This window comes from Phyllopteryx taeniolatus, chromosome 1, assembly GCF_024500385.1.
Source record: "Phyllopteryx taeniolatus isolate TA_2022b chromosome 1, UOR_Ptae_1.2, whole genome shotgun sequence".
Taxonomy (NCBI): Eukaryota; Metazoa; Chordata; class Actinopteri; order Syngnathiformes; family Syngnathidae; genus Phyllopteryx; species Phyllopteryx taeniolatus.
The window spans coordinates 2878361-2896014 of NC_084502.1; the positions used below are offsets into that span (position 1 = coordinate 2878361).

The 17654-nt window shown below is 44.0% G+C and overlaps 2 protein-coding genes and 1 long non-coding RNA gene across 6 annotated transcripts in view; 2 read left to right on the plus strand and 1 right to left on the minus strand.

Annotated features, from left to right (window-relative positions):
- LOC133465276 (transmembrane prolyl 4-hydroxylase-like) lies at positions 1-8834 on the plus strand. Of its 2 annotated transcripts, none has more exons than XM_061748034.1 (9): positions 1-704; positions 930-1011; positions 4937-5133; positions 5237-5327; positions 6271-6433; positions 6495-6680; positions 6807-6870; positions 7580-7703; positions 7918-8834. In XM_061748034.1, exons 1-9 carry the CDS (start codon positions 321-323, stop codon positions 8130-8132), a joined length of 1506 nt encoding a protein of 501 aa, XP_061604018.1. In that variant the 5' UTR covers positions 1-320; the 3' UTR covers positions 8133-8834. The 2 variants fall into 2 exon arrangements, with proteins under 2 accessions (XP_061604018.1, XP_061603925.1); XM_061747941.1 differs by having other exon boundaries at positions 2-704; positions 6780-6870.
- LOC133465424 (uncharacterized) lies at positions 6823-9737 on the minus strand. 2 transcript variants are annotated; one of them, XR_009784635.1, is made up of 4 exons: positions 9630-9737; positions 9337-9515; positions 7048-7132; positions 6823-6960 (listed from the first exon to the last, which is right to left on the minus strand). It is a non-coding gene; the product is annotated as an uncharacterized LOC133465424 (long non-coding RNA). The 2 variants fall into 2 exon arrangements; XR_009784632.1 differs by having other exon boundaries at positions 9156-9515.
- si:ch211-117c9.5 (sodium- and chloride-dependent creatine transporter 1) overlaps positions 9511-17654 on the plus strand; it is a 20938-nt gene continuing 12794 nt past the window's right edge. The window contains exons 1-5 of one of the 2 annotated variants that reach the window (XM_061747439.1): positions 9511-10056; positions 12121-12432; positions 15456-15587; positions 15677-16004; positions 17444-17576. In XM_061747439.1, coding sequence (XP_061603423.1) covers positions 10026-10056; positions 12121-12432; positions 15456-15587; positions 15677-16004; positions 17444-17576 — 936 coding nt within the window. In that variant the 5' untranslated portion in view covers positions 9511-10025. Of the gene's footprint in view, positions 10057-12120; positions 12433-13693; positions 13831-15455; positions 15588-15676; positions 16005-17443; positions 17577-17654 lie in introns of those variants that run through there. The other variant, XM_061747529.1, reaches the window with a different exon arrangement.

A 17654-nucleotide genomic window follows, 5' to 3' on the forward strand; every position in this document is an offset into this window, starting at 1 on the left:
ACCGGAAGTTGTAAGTATGTCCGTCCTGTTAGGTTGCTAGGAGCTGCCGCAAACTAGCTAGCTAGTGCCGGATTACGGGATTTAGTTAATGATGACAAATTTAACAACGCCAGAATATTGTTGTTAAATTTGCAGATGTGGAAACGCCCAGAATATGAGCGTTTCCACATCTGCATTTTGACTACGAACTGCCTCTTTCATTTGGGCAAAACAACTGTGGTGAAGTTATGATTTTTGCCACCGGAACAGATGCAGATTAGCTAAACATCCGGCTAATGTTATCAGGCAGACATAAGTAACTCACATCAACATTGATCTGGATGGAAGGACACATGGAGAACATTCAGGAACATCTACGGCACGGGGAGGACTCGGGTGTCGGCGGCATTGCATCGTCGTCGTCCGGCAAGCCCCGCATACGGTCCACTCGACTGCCGGTCCAGAGGAGCAGCATCTGCTCTCGGGCTTACTTCGTCGTGGTGATGGTCTTCTTTCACGTCTACATCCTCAATGTGATCGCCCTATTGCTGTACGTGCATTACAATAACGGCCACGGGGATATTGTCAGTGACGACCGGCATTCCTCTCCATCTGTCGGCGAAGGGGAAAGCCCTGCCCTCCATCCCACTGCGCCTCCCGTGAGAGATCCCCGTAAAGAGGAGCAAAGTCATAGATTTAGACTTCCTCGAATTGAGGGGATCAGGGTAAGTGAACTGCTTGGAAACACTTTTGTAACTTGCAACCTTGCTTATATTTTGCTTTAGACCCAACATCACTGCTGAACTTGTAATTATAGTTGTGAATTTGACTACCAAGCTAAAAAAAAATAAATAAATAACAACATCTCAGCCAGATCAAACATATAGATTTGACTGCAAAAGCAACCCTTGTGTATTCGACTTACTCGTGTCGTTTATGATGCGTCTTAGGTGGGACATGTTCAGCCAGTGTCACTTGTATCGGACAGAACACACAAGATGACGACGCTCGGCCTAAAGCCTCTCCTATTCGGTACGTGCTTTGTGGTGTTCCCTTTCATTCAGGTTCCACATCTCATCCAAAGCTTCCATTGTTGTTTCCATTTTCGCGACGCTGCCTTCAAATTCTTGTTCCTCCTCTGCCAGGCGTAAGCCTTGTTGACCACCAGCCGATCTCCCCGCACCGTTCCTGTCACCAGCAAAGTGGCGCCCCGCTGACGTTGTCGCGTCATGTTCCTTACACACGTGGCGTACCTCTCCAGCCACAGCTCGATGCGGGAGCGGATCTGCCCCCCGAGCAAGGGCCCGTGCTTCAGGACGATTAGTTTTGCAGCCAGCGAGAACTGTGACAGGCTTATAGGACTGTGGTTGAGCTGAGTCAAACGCAGTTTCACTACTGTCAAGACAGATCAGAAATGAACACAGAGAATAATAATAAAAATACAGCAGACATCGTATTTAAACCTTTGTCCCATGCAAAATCAATAGGAGAATGGCCACAAACTAAAATCTTATTTGTTCGACAAAGGTTAAGTTTCATTGAGTTCCAGAATTAAAATTATTTTGGGTCCAGACATAGAAAATTTACTGAGCTCCTATATAAGCAGAACAAAGGACAATTTAATATTTTTATCGAGATACTGTATGCGCTTCTAAATAGTTTTTTTTCCATGTTAAATTTCAAAGCTGACAAAATCTGAATCAGATCTGTTTTGATTGATTTGATATTACAGCGTCTGATCCTCCATATACAAAATACATTTCATTCAAATTCCATAAGATTTTATTGTAGTGTGAGTCATTTTCTCTGACGTCAGCTTTGTGTGTATTCTCACTGGGAATCCGTGAAAGGATAACAATTCACCCTTAAAACCTATGTAAATTGTTTTGAAGAGAAAAATGAATTTGAAATCACCCTGCGAGTTAAATGAAGCAATATTATGTAGCCAGAAGTTTCAGAAATCTGACAAACCCACACTGATGAAAAAAACATTTGCAAATCAGTTGCCGTACAGTAAGTGTGCATACCCACCAAAATCAGGCCTACAGAAGTTTTCCAGTGTGTCTTTTAACGAGGACGCCTCCTCCAAATTACAATCCCGACAGGTTGCTCGTGGCACTAAAACAGTCGAACCGCAAAGTGCGTTGGCAACAAACATCATGTCACAGTCGCCCCGCCGTGTGAACTGTGCCATTGGTGGTGGAAGCGATGCAAATGAGATGGTCAGCAGGATACTGGTCACAGTGTCTGGCCAAGGGTAGCAACTCATTATGTGGAGTCAAATTGGCGCAAATAGAGAGCAGAGGAAAACACGTGCGTCAGGGTGGCACTGACTGAGCGTCTCCCCGCTTAAGTTCAGGTTTCCCCTCTTCTGTCTTTTAACCGAACTCTAACCCTATCGTCAGGCCTCGTTCGTCCGTCCTGCCCGACTCGTAACTGACCAGCACCGAGCTCCAATGTCATGCTGGACCCAGCTAGCAAAAGGAGAAAAGGTATTGAGCATGCAAAGAACAGAGCCATCGTTCTGGGACAAAAGTGAAAAAGGGCTGAGTGAATCTCCCTTGTGAGTGAAATCCTTTGTCTGGTGGGGATGGCAGGATAGGTGTATTTATAGTGGGTGGTGATTACATTTGCATAGGAAGGGCAACGGGGAGGTGTGGAGAACAGGAGGGAGATTCGGTGACACGCTCTAAGGTTAGAGATGCAGATGCACTGGCATTCTTAAGTGTGTTTGACAGACATTCAGTGAGCTGAACAAGTTGGCATTTGGATAGCTTTGGCTCTCTGCCTTTTCCATCCCCACAGCTTGAATCAAGGAAAAGACTGGCCCTCATGTTGAGACACCTTTCAGCCCACATTTTCTTTTAAATTCCAAGCCACACTTTTGTCCTGCCGTGACCCCTTTGGCTTTTTTGCACTTATATGGCAATCCAGGTAAAGCTAGGTTGTTAGAGACACAGGATGCAGCCAATAGATATCTGATTTTCCTTCTTGACTGGCAGACTTATAACATTGGAAGTCGTTTCTGCAGCCCTCTGCCGTGTGCAGTGGTGTGTGTGTATGTGAGATCAGGCCTCAAACAGATTCAGCCTTGCCCTGCTGTGTAGCTGTGACCTGACTGGTCAGACAAGCAGGTCACTTCCTTTCAAGGGGGGGGGGGGGGAGGGAGGTAGAAGTGAAGGGTTCAGCCCCACTTCATTCGTATCAGCTATCCACATTAATGAGGCTCGACTGGACAATGGGGATTAACCAAGTGAGTCCAGTGAAAGAGACGTGGGAGACAAACAAGGCGCTGACTGTACAAGCAACCGGAAGTCTTTTATTAACACAACTGACAGATATGACGAGAAGTACTCAGGGCCTCCACGTTGAGATCTTTATGAGGCGAAGAACGGATGTGATTCAATACACAAAACAGGACTTGTGATGACAGGTTTTATTTCTGTGGAGTGTATTGCAGACATTGGTCAGAAGTCATTTTGGAGACAACAGAAAGCCACTAATTAGATTTGTTAAACAGATACGGGCATAAATGTAATCATGGATTGTCCAGGAATGGACCTGCTATAGTTTGGGGCAGATCTTGGGTGCTGGTCGCTTACTACCCTTTTTAACCAATTACTCCCCCGCCCTCAGGTTATAGTCATCACCCCCTATGGTATTCTGTGAATATAGAATGTGTAACATGCTGTACAACAGGTGGCTCACAGGAAGCAATCGGAATTACACTACACCATTCAGTAATATTATAGTGCATATTCATGTCCCTAAACCTAAAGTGTTCCTAGACTTACTAGGGTCTGTGTTTTCAGGCTTTTGCATTGAAGGTTTCACACAAGTTTCTAATCACAGTATCATGAGCATAGATTGGAGGGTTTCCAACTAATCCATTCAGTAGTCGGTCACTGTCTGCAGAGATCCTTTAATCATTCGTTTCACTCTCTTACGGTTGGCTGTTGTACAGTGACGCTTTGTGTCTGCGACTTTTTTATTTTTTTATTTTTTTGTTAGTCATTCATTATTAACGACAGTATTACATTCTCGTCTACTCAAGTTCACTATTCTATTTTTTCACCACGAAGACCGATAGCACTTCCTTCAAAATGCTCATTGTTTGAGGTGACTTTTCATCTTGGAACGAGCCTGTCAGAAGCACTTTCAATGTTCTTGATTACCTCTGCCTAATCACTGCTTCAGACAGGATGTACTGCGTGTATGCCTTCTCCGGTCTCGGACAAAAAGCAGGCTGGCAAGATGTGAAGCTTTCATTTCCCAAATTGAGTAGTTGCCAAAGTTACGTTGTGACTTGTTATTTTGCTTTAAAGAAGAATCTGAGATTATTTTCAGTCTCTCCTGTAGGAAAATAACATTTTGGGAGAAATATAAAATGTAATGGAGAAACATTACATACATTAGCTGCATCAAATATTCGGTCTTGTTCAGTTTTGATTAAGAGATAATAATTACAATAGGTTTATTATTGTGCTTGCAGTGTTATACAATTATACTTAATTATACGGAGAGACTCTTTTTTTTTCTGTAATTAATTGAGGTAACCAAAATATTAGACACAATTGTACACCACTGCAAACTAAAACCAATAATATTCTGAAATGAAAAGCTATTGGACTCGCTTGCAAATAAGTATTTTTATGTTGTCTTGTTGTATCTTATTTTCTTATTCTATTTATATTTCAGAGGTCCTGAGAATTAATGCGTTAATCTGGGCCCTCGGGTATCGAATGTCGAATGTGTGTTGGTATGACAATTAAACTCCTTAAATCTGACACTATATATAACATTTTGTGCAAGTTGTCATGCTGTTGTGGCTGTTCGGTGAATATGAAGAAGCAAATAAATGCTTCCTCACCGCCAGATGACCGTGTGTTAATTATAACGTCATTTGCGGCCTGCACCACTGCTTGCCCTGGTTTATTATTCAATATTTGTTGGTCAGAGATCCCTGGCTTCCTGTCAGAGGAGGAGTGCCGAGTGGTGGTGCAGCTGGCTCAGCTCAAGGGTCTGATGGAAAGCCAGATGACAGCAGCCGGCCGGGGGCAAGAAGAGCCAACCCAGCCACTGCTATCTCTTAGCACCGAGGAAGTCTTCAGTCTGTTGGACCTCAATCAGGATGGGCGGCTGCAGAAACAAGAGGTGACCATCGAAAAAATTTTCTTCCCGTTGATATACTGCATGAAAAGTTATCTGAAGCATGAAGCTTGTCATTACATTTCCTGAAAAATGACTTCCACTCCAGATTGTGAGTCACTCGCACTCTCGAGACGGGACTTGGTTGAGACCGGAGAATCTGCGACAGATACTCGCTGGTCTGGAAGCCTGCTCGACAGGTTTGTGCAGATGAAGATCAGACCACATTTTATGACCTTTTTTTTTTTTTTTTTAGTATTTTCTTTGCAGAAATGTAAGAATTTCCAAATGGTTTACATACTTTTCCCTCCCACTGTGTTCACAACTCACAAAAAGTGAAGAATATTTGAGCTTTTGGGTGAACTGTCAGGATGAACCTACTTAGAATGCATTCTAAACTTTTCCCAATTCAATATCGATTCGGCCAATTTTCGGAATCGATTCACCTCTCGGCCAGTTGGGTGGGGGGGGGGGGGGGTTCCTTTGCGTGCGATTCGTGTTGTGTGGACAGAGGCAGCATTCAATTAAGCATCAAAATTGTGACCAAAGCAAGCTGCAACGGCGGTGCGAAGTGAGCGTCTTCAACTTTTAAATCTGACATTTAGGCTCAATTTGGATTCCTGTGTAATAGCGGGACACAGGAAAATCAGGGAAAGTAAGGTACTCCGTTTGTGTATTTTTATTTTTTACTGAATCGACACTAATGCATTTAAATAAATATCAAATTGAAATTAATCGCAACCGAAAGAATTGAAATTCAAGTGAATCGTGAGATTCTTAACGATACCCAGCTCTAACTGTCAGAGTCACAGGAAGTCAAACAAGTGGATATAATTGGACATTTTCATGGATTAAACACCTGCTTTGTATTTTGTTTCTTCGGCCCCTTGTTATAGAAGAGCAAGTTGCGCAAAAAGCACTGAAAGATTCAACAGTTGGACATTGAAAAAGTTTAAAGCAGGTTTACCTGTACAATTTTTGCTTCATCCTGAAATCTCACCTGAAAGCCCAATATCCCTAACGTTTTACGAGAAGTGTATTTGTAGATAGTAAGAGACGGAACGATTATTTTTATTTTATTTTACAGCGGAGTGTTTGTTGTATTCAGGTTCACTAATGGACTGCGTATGTGTCCCTTGATAGGGATGCTCAGCCTGGAGGAGTTTAAGCGTGTTTACGACATATCCCAAAGCCCGGGACAAGAGCAAAGCGGGAAACTCCGGAGTCAGTTCAAGCAGAGAAGCAAACATACGGGGCTTCATCAAGGCCCCGGATCCCACCATGTGCTGCAGACGCTGAGGAGGAGGTAACTCCACTTTATCTCACACCACATTTATTTGAAATGTTGACTCTTACCCTCGGCTCAGAGTGCTCGCCCTGACACGTCTGCCGACCGCGTTGGTCGACATGAGCGAGCTGCTGCAAGTGTTTCGGTTTGAGCTCGGAGACTTCAGCGACGCTCATCACGACAGCAGCCCGCCCCACGTAGAGACCGCCTGCTCGCACACGCGGCTGGCGGGAAATGCCTCCGCCCTCGCTGAGGTCTCCTGCAGGTGTTTGCATTTTGGAAATTCCTGTAACGATGTACTCGTAGTGGCATAAATTCACACGAATGACCATGCTTGTGTTATGTATTTCGTACTTGGTCCCAGGTATCTTACTGTGTTGATCTACCTCAGCTCAGTCGAGGAGGGCGGGGAGACTACGTTTCCTGTGGCCGACAACCGTACTTACGACGAACTGGTGAGCATTCTTCTGCGATACAGTGGTGCGCTCATGTTCGCATGCTCCAATTTAGGAGATTTTGTAGTCGCGGAGCATCTCGGTTGATTTCTTGAGTGGAAAAAAAAAGGAGAGCCGCGGTCACCATTTGAATGGAACACACAGTCGAACACACAAATACAAAATGAGAATACTCACAAGGAGCATGGAGCAAACGCGCACACTGGAATAACTGGTCAACCAGACTGACTCCAGCTCCGAGGTCACTTATTTAGCCCCGCCCCTAAAAGGCACACATCAATTATGTTTAATTTTGTATTTATACAATACAGAGCTGTTTCTCTTTATTAAAAATGTAATAAAATTGTTTTGTTTTTTTGTTGGGGGGGGCTACTTTAAAAATATATTTCTTTACAATCTCTTATGCTTTGTTATATAGAATACAGTGCTATTTTTCTTTATTAAGAACATGTAACTGTTTTCGGGGGCTGGAACATAATAATGGCATTTCAGCTCATTTCCGTAGTGAAAATTTCTTCGATATAAGTCGAGTCACGGAACAAATTCAATGCAATTCAAAGTACGATCGGACTCTCTGGCTCCTATATGCTAATATGCGTATGGTGCTGACGCATGACAAGGAATCTGATACCCAAATCATCAGCGTAGTGTAGTACAACAACCGATTACTGTGCACATAAGGCATTTACAGCTGTGTGTTGTGTTCCAGGCACTGGTCCAAGATGGAGTTGATTTAACAGACACCCGGAAGACATGCGTTCGAGGGAACCTGAGAATAAAACCCACTGTTGGGACGGCACTCCTCTTGTACAACCATCTCTCTGATGGCCAAGGTAAGAATAGAATGCTTTAGTAACTGCTACTAATTTAGGGACACACTTGAGTTTAGCAAAGAGTTTAATGGGATCATGTTGTTAACTATATGTAAGAAACCAATCTTCAGTTATTGCATCTTGTGTGTCCCATTTGCAGAGGTGGGAAAAGTACTCGCACACTGTACTTAAGTCAAAGTCAAAATATACTTCCTCATTCCTTTGTCTTCCTTAGGTTGGATGGGCGAGCTGGATGAGTATTCACTGCACGGGGACTGCCCGGTAAAGCGCGGCCTGAAGTGGGTCGCCAACAGCTGGGTAAACGTGGACCCAGACTACCAGCGGCAGGCCCGTTATCAGAGACTAGTTGCCGATGGGCATCGAGCTCAGTCGGGCACGGAGGAACATTCCCAAATGCTTTCGCACATGAACCTCCATCAGGATCTCTAGCCGAGCCTCCTGACCCATTGTGTACACTCCTTGACAGATGTTTACCTCAGTCTTGTATACATTTATATGAAAATCGTTCACAGTTCCACAATTTGGTCTTGCACTATCCTATCATGTTTCATGACATTTTTTTTTAAGGAAAGATAATCATCATTATAGAGCTCAAGTGGGGCTGACGCATTTACGTACAATCGCTGCAAAAAAAAAAAAAACATTTGAAATTAATCACGCCTTAAATTAAATATCATGTTAAAGGAACAAAATGTATCAAATGAAGAGACTTTGTGTCTATTAGTTCACTTGAACTGGCATCTGCCACTTCTGAAGATATCGCTTAGAATGTTTCGGCCTGCTTTTTTTTTTTTTTTCTTTTCCAGCCATATTACAAGATCTATTTGTGAAAATTAGCGTAAGCTCTAAAGGAGTTTGCTACACCAACTGCACATACAGAGGGCTCATCCATATTTAAAAAAAAAAAAAAAAAGCTGCTCGTCACTTTGTCACTTCGTCACAGTTGAGTCATTCAAGAAAGAAAATCCTTTGTATTTATAATAATATATTTAATTGATACTTTAATATTTATTTGAGTTATTTATTACCTTTTTTGACCAGTCAAATTATTGGAATGCATATTTATTGGCGGTGCACTGACTCTGTCTCTCAGTTGTGGTTTATGAAATGAAATGTATGAAAATGTTCAAACGTCGTCCTGGTTTTCATTTTCACGCGATGCTTGTCATTTGCACTTTGTCCGCTAGATGTCAGCTGTAACACGTGAGCCTGTTGGCAGGATTCTCCGTGTGAAAAATCTGGCAGACCATTAAAAATACTGCAGCGGCTGCAATAGATGTTTGGCGGTCAGCAGGACTCTTTTGCAGATGAGTTAAGACGCCGAATCCGGGCTGCAGGGCGTCAAACTTGCATTCACGCAGATGCCCTAAATGGCCCTATGACGTGTCCCGGTAAAAGTAATGATATTAGCGCCATTGTGGCGGTGGAGAGGATGGCGAGGACGGTTGGCACCTGCAGCTTCATACGGGCCCAACATGGCAACCGCCGTGAAGGTGCATTTTCAAAGTCGCCTCGGCGTGATTCTTGCGCGGTGACGTAGGCGCTGCAACCAAGCCATCCATCCGCGGGATTGTGCAGGAGCGGGTTCTGATAATGATGATGATGATGGTGAGGAGGAGGATGATGACGATACCGTGTCCGTGCGCCCTCCCGTCAGCCAATCAGAGCGCGGCAGCGGGGGAGGGGTGCAGGGGTGACGACAACGTCTGGAGCGTCACTTGTTCTCTCAGTCTGCGTCTGTCGCACCGCGGCATCACCAGAAGAGCCACCACGGACTTCCGAATCGGCTTTTTTTTGGGAACGGAACAACTCCTTTAAAAAAAAAAAAAAAAAAAAAAAAGAACAGTTTTGAAAAACACACCCGTTAACCCTCAGGCGCCAGCTTTTTTTCGTCTAACGGTCCTCCATGAGATTCTTCAGGCTTACCTTCAAGTGCTTCGTCGACTGCTTCTGAGTCTCCTGCGTCCCACGGCGCCTACTGACATTTTAAAAAATAATAATAATCATCTCTTGGCTGTGCTGAGGCGTTCCAACGTGTGGGGAGAAGAAAACCAAAACAAAAAAACAACAAATATATTATTCTTAATTGTATCTTTTGTATTTCCAAGAGGCGAAATAAACTGAGAAAATCGGAAAAGACAACTGGGGCACACTGCATGGTGCTAAATATATATCTGCCTTTCTTGGCACGTTTACCCTCCCTCGTCTAAAAACCAACAGCCAGCTCGCTCTTTTTTTTTTTTTTTTTTTTTTTTTGCCAATTTAAATTCAATTCGCCTTTTTTTTTTTTCTTTTTTTTTACCCCCGGCGCAGTTAAACAACATGTCACCCGAGTTGGGAGAAACTAGTCGAGGTGAGTATGGTGCATGATTGTTTTTCATTATGCATTATTGGAATGAGTCATAGCTTCAGATGCACTACAGTACTCAACATTTGTCACCACAGCCCAAATTCTCATACATGCTCAATCTCAGTAAATGACCACAAATCGCTTTGTGAGCATAACACGCTTTTCCCAAAGCAATTCAAACTTTCTTGTCACCCCAGCGTGTGTCTTCCAATTCCATTGGGTAGTGGCTGTAAAACTAATGGGATTATAGTCTGGCTCACAGTCAAAGGTTATGAGTTCAAAACTGGGCTCTGGCTTCACTGGGTAAAGAATGATTTTTGTTTTTTTTTGGAGCGATATACTCAGGCTTCTTTCTACATTGCCATAAACATGCGTGTGAGGTTTCTTGAAGTTGTCCATACGTGTGAATGGACACTAATGCGACTAACTGGATCCCGCTTCTCTTCCACAGTCAACTAAAATAGGTTCCAGCTCACCTGTGACCCTGCACAGAATAAACAGTAGAAATTGAAAGAAAGAGTGGAATGATATTCCCAAAAAATTAAAGGAGCAGTTTAGCAGTATTATCATCCTAATTGTAGTATAATTTGCATTGTATCACGCTCAAACTAAAGGATGCATAGATTTGCTCATCTATTCCTCACGAGGCAGAGTCGCACCCAGGATGCACAGCTATTCCTTTACCTTGCCCACTTTCTTCAGATCACACACACCCCAAACTGCTCTGATCTGGATTGAGCTGCCTCACTTTGCATCCAACAAGAGACTAGCCCGCACCGATAATCATGCGATTGTACGCCGAGGATGATGAGATCGTCTATCTTTCTTTTTGCACACACTCGACCGTGGTGCGCCCAAAATAGTGAAAAAGGGGGAGCTCGGTTAGGACCAACAGAGAAGCCCAAGGTCCACGGATAGCGGGGTCAGTCTACTGCGCTGTGCTGCAGCACACTAATCATCCTGACTGAGATGGAGACAGGCACAATGAATGTCGGGGGAGGGTTCACTCGGTGATGACAACACAACCGCAACATGAGTATAAACATAATCTGTCAGGGCAGCACGCTGAAGATATGCTGCTGAGTATTTCTAAAAGCCTGAAGCCACGTTTGAAGTAATTGTCCAACAACACACAATCCCTCTTTGATTCCATCGGCGTGCGATGGATCTAAAAAAAATAATTTTTTTTTAAAATCTACACACCCCTGTTCAAATGCCTGTTTTTTGTGACTGAAAAAAAAAAAAAGATACCAAGATCTAATATATATTTAACTTTTCCCAGCACCATTAATGTGATCTTAAACCTTAACGATGCAATTAAAAAAATGTTTTTTCAAAGTGAAGTTAAAATAAGCTACTGAGGTAATGTGGTTGCACAATCAATTTCAGATGTTCTAGGAGGCTTTTCATTTTTGGGGTTTTTTTGTTTTTTGCTTTGTAGCAGAAGCCTGAAGGTTGAGTGCTAACTGAATGTTTTCTGGAACCGTGGAACGAATTATGAACTGTACCAAATACCATATAATGTTAGCGCAAAACCTTCAGGCCTCTGCTAGAGGGCTAAAAACTGTCAAGAAAAGCCTACTAGAACATCTAAACTTTATTTGGTGTTAATCAGAGGCAGGTGTGTGCTGACTCCCATTTAACATGTTTGAATGTTATTGGTTAATTCTGCAACCAGTTCAGGGTGTACCCCGCCTCCTGCCCGATGACAGCTGGGATAGGCTCCAGCACGCCCGCGACCCTAGTGAGGAGAAGCGGCTCAGAAAATGGATGGATGGATGGATGATTAATTCTGGAGATAGCCACATCCCAGTTATAAGAGGGTGTGCACACATGTGCAACCGATCTCAGGTGTTTATTGAGTTGTACAGATTATAGGTCACAATAATGGTGAAGAAAGTATTGAAATTATTTATCTCGATATCACATTTTACATTACAAAATCCTGGCAGATTACCAGGGGTGTTTAGACTTTTTATATCCACTGTATGTAATCTCACTCATGATAAAGAGTATTTTACATTTCCCGTTCCTTGTGTTAATATCTTGCCATCTTCTCTTGTCCAGGTGAAATCAGCCTCCCCCAGTTGGAAGCAGGAGACCTGTCTGAAGGGGAGGGGGGCGGATCAGCTCACCCCCTGGTGCCCGCTCCCGCGCTCGGAGCGGGTCCAGGGTGCGGCGAGGGCGGCGGAGCTGGTCCGCCGCAGAGTCAGGACGGAGATGCGGCTGGGACCGGGAATGTGGGGGCCGTTGCAGGACCGGCGGCGGAGAGAGAAACCTGGACCAGACAGATGGACTTCATCATGTCTTGCGTGGGTTTTGCTGTGGGCTTGGGCAACGTGTGGCGCTTCCCTTACCTTTGCTACAAGAACGGAGGAGGTGAGCTTCACTAGCCCTGTACTTGATTTGTAGTACGATGTGTAAAATGATGCGGGCGCACAAGTGTGCCCACCCTCTGGTAACAGGGTTGTTGCTGTGTTCAGAACTAACCAATCGCATTCAGACTTACTATGTAAAATGAAAGTCAACGTTTAAGGCCTCAATTTAAGCTGAAGAAAAACAGCCTCAAAACATTACGATGCCACCGCCGCGCTTCCCTTAGGTATGGTGTTCAGTTAAGTGATGAGGAGCGTAGTGTTTGCGTTAAAGACTAAGATGTTCAACCTTGGTTTCATCGGAATATAGCATTTTCCTACGTGTGTTTTTTTTGGGTATTTTGTTGTTTTAGTGACGCCTGGGGCTGTTTTTCTTCAGCTGGCATTGCGCCTTAGACAAGGTGGAAGAAATTATGAAAATAGCAGCCGGTGTGAGCACGAAACCTTTAGGCTTTTGCCAGAAGGCAAAAGAAAAATGTAGGGAAAGCCTACTAGAACAGCTAAACTTTATTTTGGGTGAACCAGAAGCAGTTTAAATGACGGTATGTGTGTGTGTGCAAGCATGAGGAGAACATGCTACATGATTTGTTGGTTTCGTACCAATGTTTGGAATTCGGAAAAGAAAAAAGAAAGACCGAGGTTGTTGACTTCCCGCTGTTATGATGTTACTACAATGCAAATCCCTGAATGTTTAACTAGTCATATACTGTGCTTTAAGTTTAAACACCAGCGAGCGATGTGTCATAGATGTATGGTCTGCCGCTCGGTGTTATTGGCAGAAAGCTCCCGTATCCTGCAGACAGGACAAGGTCAGGCCTCCGGTGCGGATATTGCCACATTGTCAGGGCAGGGCTGTTATTAATAAGCTCTTTTACGATATGATGAGATAAAGAAACCATCGGCTACGTAAGGTTTTGTCACATGACAGTTATAAATTAAAGTGGAAGTACACCGACAAATCCTTTTTGCGTGGCTGTGAGCACGTAGCTAAAAATTCTCCACCCCCCGCCATTCACTTGATTATAGCCGCTTAACAGATGTACACGATGTCCTGCAGGCGTTTGCCTCTCCCCCTTGTGTCCTTCCCATTTTCATCCATGCCAGCGTGTCCAATAGTAACCTGCTCAGATTCTTAACCTTTGCCCTTGGCTTCTCTTATCCTCGCCCCGCCCACTTGTCGATATTTTTACGATGTGTTTCGTTGAAATTAAGGCCAATGAGTGGTTGTGTGTGTGTGTGTGTGTGTGTGTGTGTGTGTCTCTTAGTCCAGCCCTCCCTCTGTGCGGTGTGTGTCTTGTGACCCGCAGCTCTGATACCCACCTTCTGGTATCGGATAACAATGGCCTGCTTCACACAGTCCACCCCCTGTGCTCCTGCCCTTCACTCTCGCAGCTTTATAAAGGTGCGCTCTCTCTCTCTCTCGCTCTCTCTCTCTCTCTCTCTCTCTCTCTCTCTCTCTCTCTCACTCTCTCTCTCTCTCTCTCGCTCTCTCTCTCTCTCTCTCTCTCTCTCTCTGCCTGATAAGGTGGCATATGGACACACAATAACCTGCCCTGTGCGCATTCTTTCCTCCCCTGCCTGTCAGCGCATCCTCTAAACAATTAGATTTTGTGCCCTTGACCAGCCCGGAGTAGACCTTTCAACACAACAACAATTTCAGATAAGAGCTGAGTCAAACTCTCGCTCTATCGCACAGAATAAATGCCCTTATTTATTTATTTATTTATTTATTTGTGACCCTGCTACTCGGCCCGCTGTGTGCGGTCCAGTTATGATTAGAGAGGATTTACTTAAGCCTATTAAGGATGCACTTCCCCATAACTTGAGGTACAGTATCTCTGCAAAAGCCTTTTTTTTCCTCTCCGCTCGTTCCGTTCACGCCGAACATCTCATCGTGTGCTCTCTTCTCTGCCTCCCGCTCTCCCGCCTCTGTCTCTTGTGTTTGAGTCACGCTCACCAGCGTTGCCTTATAAGGCTACACAGCACCTCCGCTCCCACAGAATGACATGTGATGAACAACAAATTGTCAATCAATAACGCTGCCCCGCTGCCGGTCGGCCCGATGCGCATCGCCTGCTCATTTTTTGTTTTGTTTTTTTGCTAAGCTCCCTTCTAGCTCCGGCATCGTCCCACTTTTTTTTTTTCCCCCGGCCTCCCTCCTCTGCGAGCCGTCCATCTTTCCCTCCTTTGCTCTTAGCCAGCCTGTGCGCTGCGTCACAGGCGCTCACGTGACCACCTCGTTTGCTCTGTAGTTGCATCACGTAGTTTGCAATTCCCTTCAAATGACATTTTGGATTTGAACTGACTCGTGTTCTTCGTTCCTGTTATGGTGTGTCTTTCTCATTCAAAGGAAGCTTTCTTTTTGAAATAATGTGTGTGAAAAGCAGCAAGCCCTCGGCCAAATCCCGCCAATCAAAACAAAGTCCTTGCTTTCTCTATCAAGACTAATTACTCATGAACAACTCCATCATCCCTTTGCTGTCTCCGCTCTCTTGCCTCTTCACGCATTTCAGAACCAAGGACCGAAAATGTGCTTTTCTCTTACCTACATTTTCATTTAAGCCCTTCACAGCTTTAAGTTTTGCACTTAGTGTTTTTGCCGTGTCTTGTGTCACATCTGATACTACGTCTAGATTTGTGCAGCTTTCTCCCCCTCACGCTGTCAACATTACGGACTTAATCAAAGCAATTAATAATGAACTTTATTGTATAATTCCAGGTAGGTTTTTAAATCTCATTCAAACTGTCTCCATTTTTACACTTAGGAATGGAGAAAGACGCGATGTGTTGATTTAACTTAACAATTAACCAATTTGTCACATTCCAATCAAAATCTGATTTCACCAGAAGGAATGTATTTATATGGCATTGATATGTCTGACATGCAGGTATGGAATTACAATAACAGGACAGTAAAATCAATTAGTAAATTGTATTTCCGACAGGGAGACTGTGCATTTGTAACATGACTCCACCGGCACATACAGTCCAATGTGTCAACGTGACAAGTTGTGTTTCCTGTTGCAGGTGTGTTCCTCATCCCGTACTTGCTGATCGTGTTCATCGGGGGCATCCCCGTCTTCTTCCTGGAAATCGCTTTGGGACAGTTCATGAAGCAGGGAGGCGTTTCCGCCTGGAACATCGCACCTCTTTTCAAAGGTGCCGCTCGGTGTCGGACAGGAAGCGTAAGCAGTGGCTGTTACTTCCTTCATTCATTCACGTTCTGATGCGCCTCTTCTCCCGACCAGGTTTGGGCTTGGCCTCAATGGTGATTGTGTTCTTCTGTAACACCTACTACATCATGATTCTGGTCTGGGGTCTCTACTTTTTCTTCCACTCTTTTACCAACCCGCTTCCGTGGGCCACCTGCGGACACCCTTGGAACACTCCCAACTGTACGGAGGACTTCCGCAGCACCTGCCACAACCACAGCGCTGCCCAGCTATCATCCGCTGCTCCGGCCAGCAAGCCCTTCTCTTCTGGGCCGCCACTGAACGCGTCCTCAACCAAGTTACTCCTTAATGTCAGCTGCGTGGAGACGGAAGACATGCGCTCCCCAGTCATCGAGTTCTGGGAGTATGTATCTCTTCTCTTGAAATTGTCATTTCTCGGACACCCTTCATCTTGTTGTGGAAAAATGTAAATGTTCTGATAGAGAATACCTGAAACAAAGACTTAACTAACGTAACTTGCGCAAGAGGGGGTTTCAAAAACGGAGTTTTTCGACCTTCCATCGTGTAAACAGTTCAGACCAATACACAGAATGAAGGAAGACACAGACAATTGGTCAGAGAGAGAGAGAAAAAAAGAAAAAGCATGATAGGTTAATGCATACAGTTGGTTTCGCACTTCCACCTATTCTTCTTGATCAGCGAACAAGAGTGGCTCTCGAATAATCGAATGAGAGCAAAGGGTTGTGATTCCTGGTCTTATCAAGACCAATGTGGACATTTGTATGCTTCCACTTTTGTAGTTTGTCGAAGGGCGTTTTCTTTTCCACGGTGCACAAAACGAGGTCTATAAAAGCACGGCTGGATTAGTTTTGGAAAACATCCAAAATGACATGCCCCAACTTATCAACAGTATGAGTCAATATCAACATGTCAAAGTTGTGTCAATGCAACCTTTCCCATTTTACCGCTGAAGTTTATAACTTGCCATTGAAATCCATATTCTTTGTATTAAATACCGGTAGATGTTATGCTGTTAAAAAATGCACACTGGTCAAGCTGCCACACTTTTGTTTTACATGTACACGCAAGAAGCAAAATATGGGAGCGTGCTTGCAGGCTGGACATTGACAAGGTGGATGACATTTTATGGCTAACGGTAGCGTTTTATGAGCACATGGTGGACCTTCACTTAGCAACGTGATTCAGTTAGCAAGCTGACTGTGGACTGTTTAACAAATAGATTTCTGAAAGGTTTTTACACCAACTGATATTTCACTAAGACTGTGGAGAAATGTTCACCTCGACAAAATCCAACTACACACATAATATGATGCGAATTACAAAAAAAACGTCAAGTGTAAATATTTACTCCGTCACGAGCCACAGCTGTTTCAGCCTCCATTGAAGAAAGACCCAACGTGGTTAGTAATGCCACTGAAAACATCAGAAGCTTCATAAAGGCGCAGTCACCCCATAATGACAGGGTGGACACTAATTTCAAGGACACATGCAAAATGTTCAATTTGATCATGTAAATAGAATACACGTGAAAAGAAAAGAACTTGTATGGAATAAAACCATGTCAATGTTTTGATTTAGTATTATTTTGTCACGTAGTCAAACACATTTTAAGAGACATCGTGGTACTGGTGCGTATGTGTGCGAACGTCTGGCCATTATTAGAACTCACGGTTTAATTATTCCGCCACATTGCTATGATGACAGAAGGCACTTCATCGTAATATTGATCCAAATGTGTCCTCTAGTATTTTGGTCCAATGAGTAGCTGCTTAGCTATCTTTGGCTTGGTGTTTGTCTTGAAGTTTGTGTTCTGGCTCACAGACGCAAAGTTCTCCGTCTGTCTGGTGGGATTAATGAACCTGGTGACATCAGCTATGAGATGGTGCTGTGTCTCCTCGCCACCTGGGTCATTGTTTACTTCTGCATGTGGAAGGGAGTTAAATCTACAGGCAAGGTAGGTTTCATCTTGCATTACAAATCATAAACCATTATGACGTGTACCATGTTTTGGGTTGACGCAACATAGGTTATT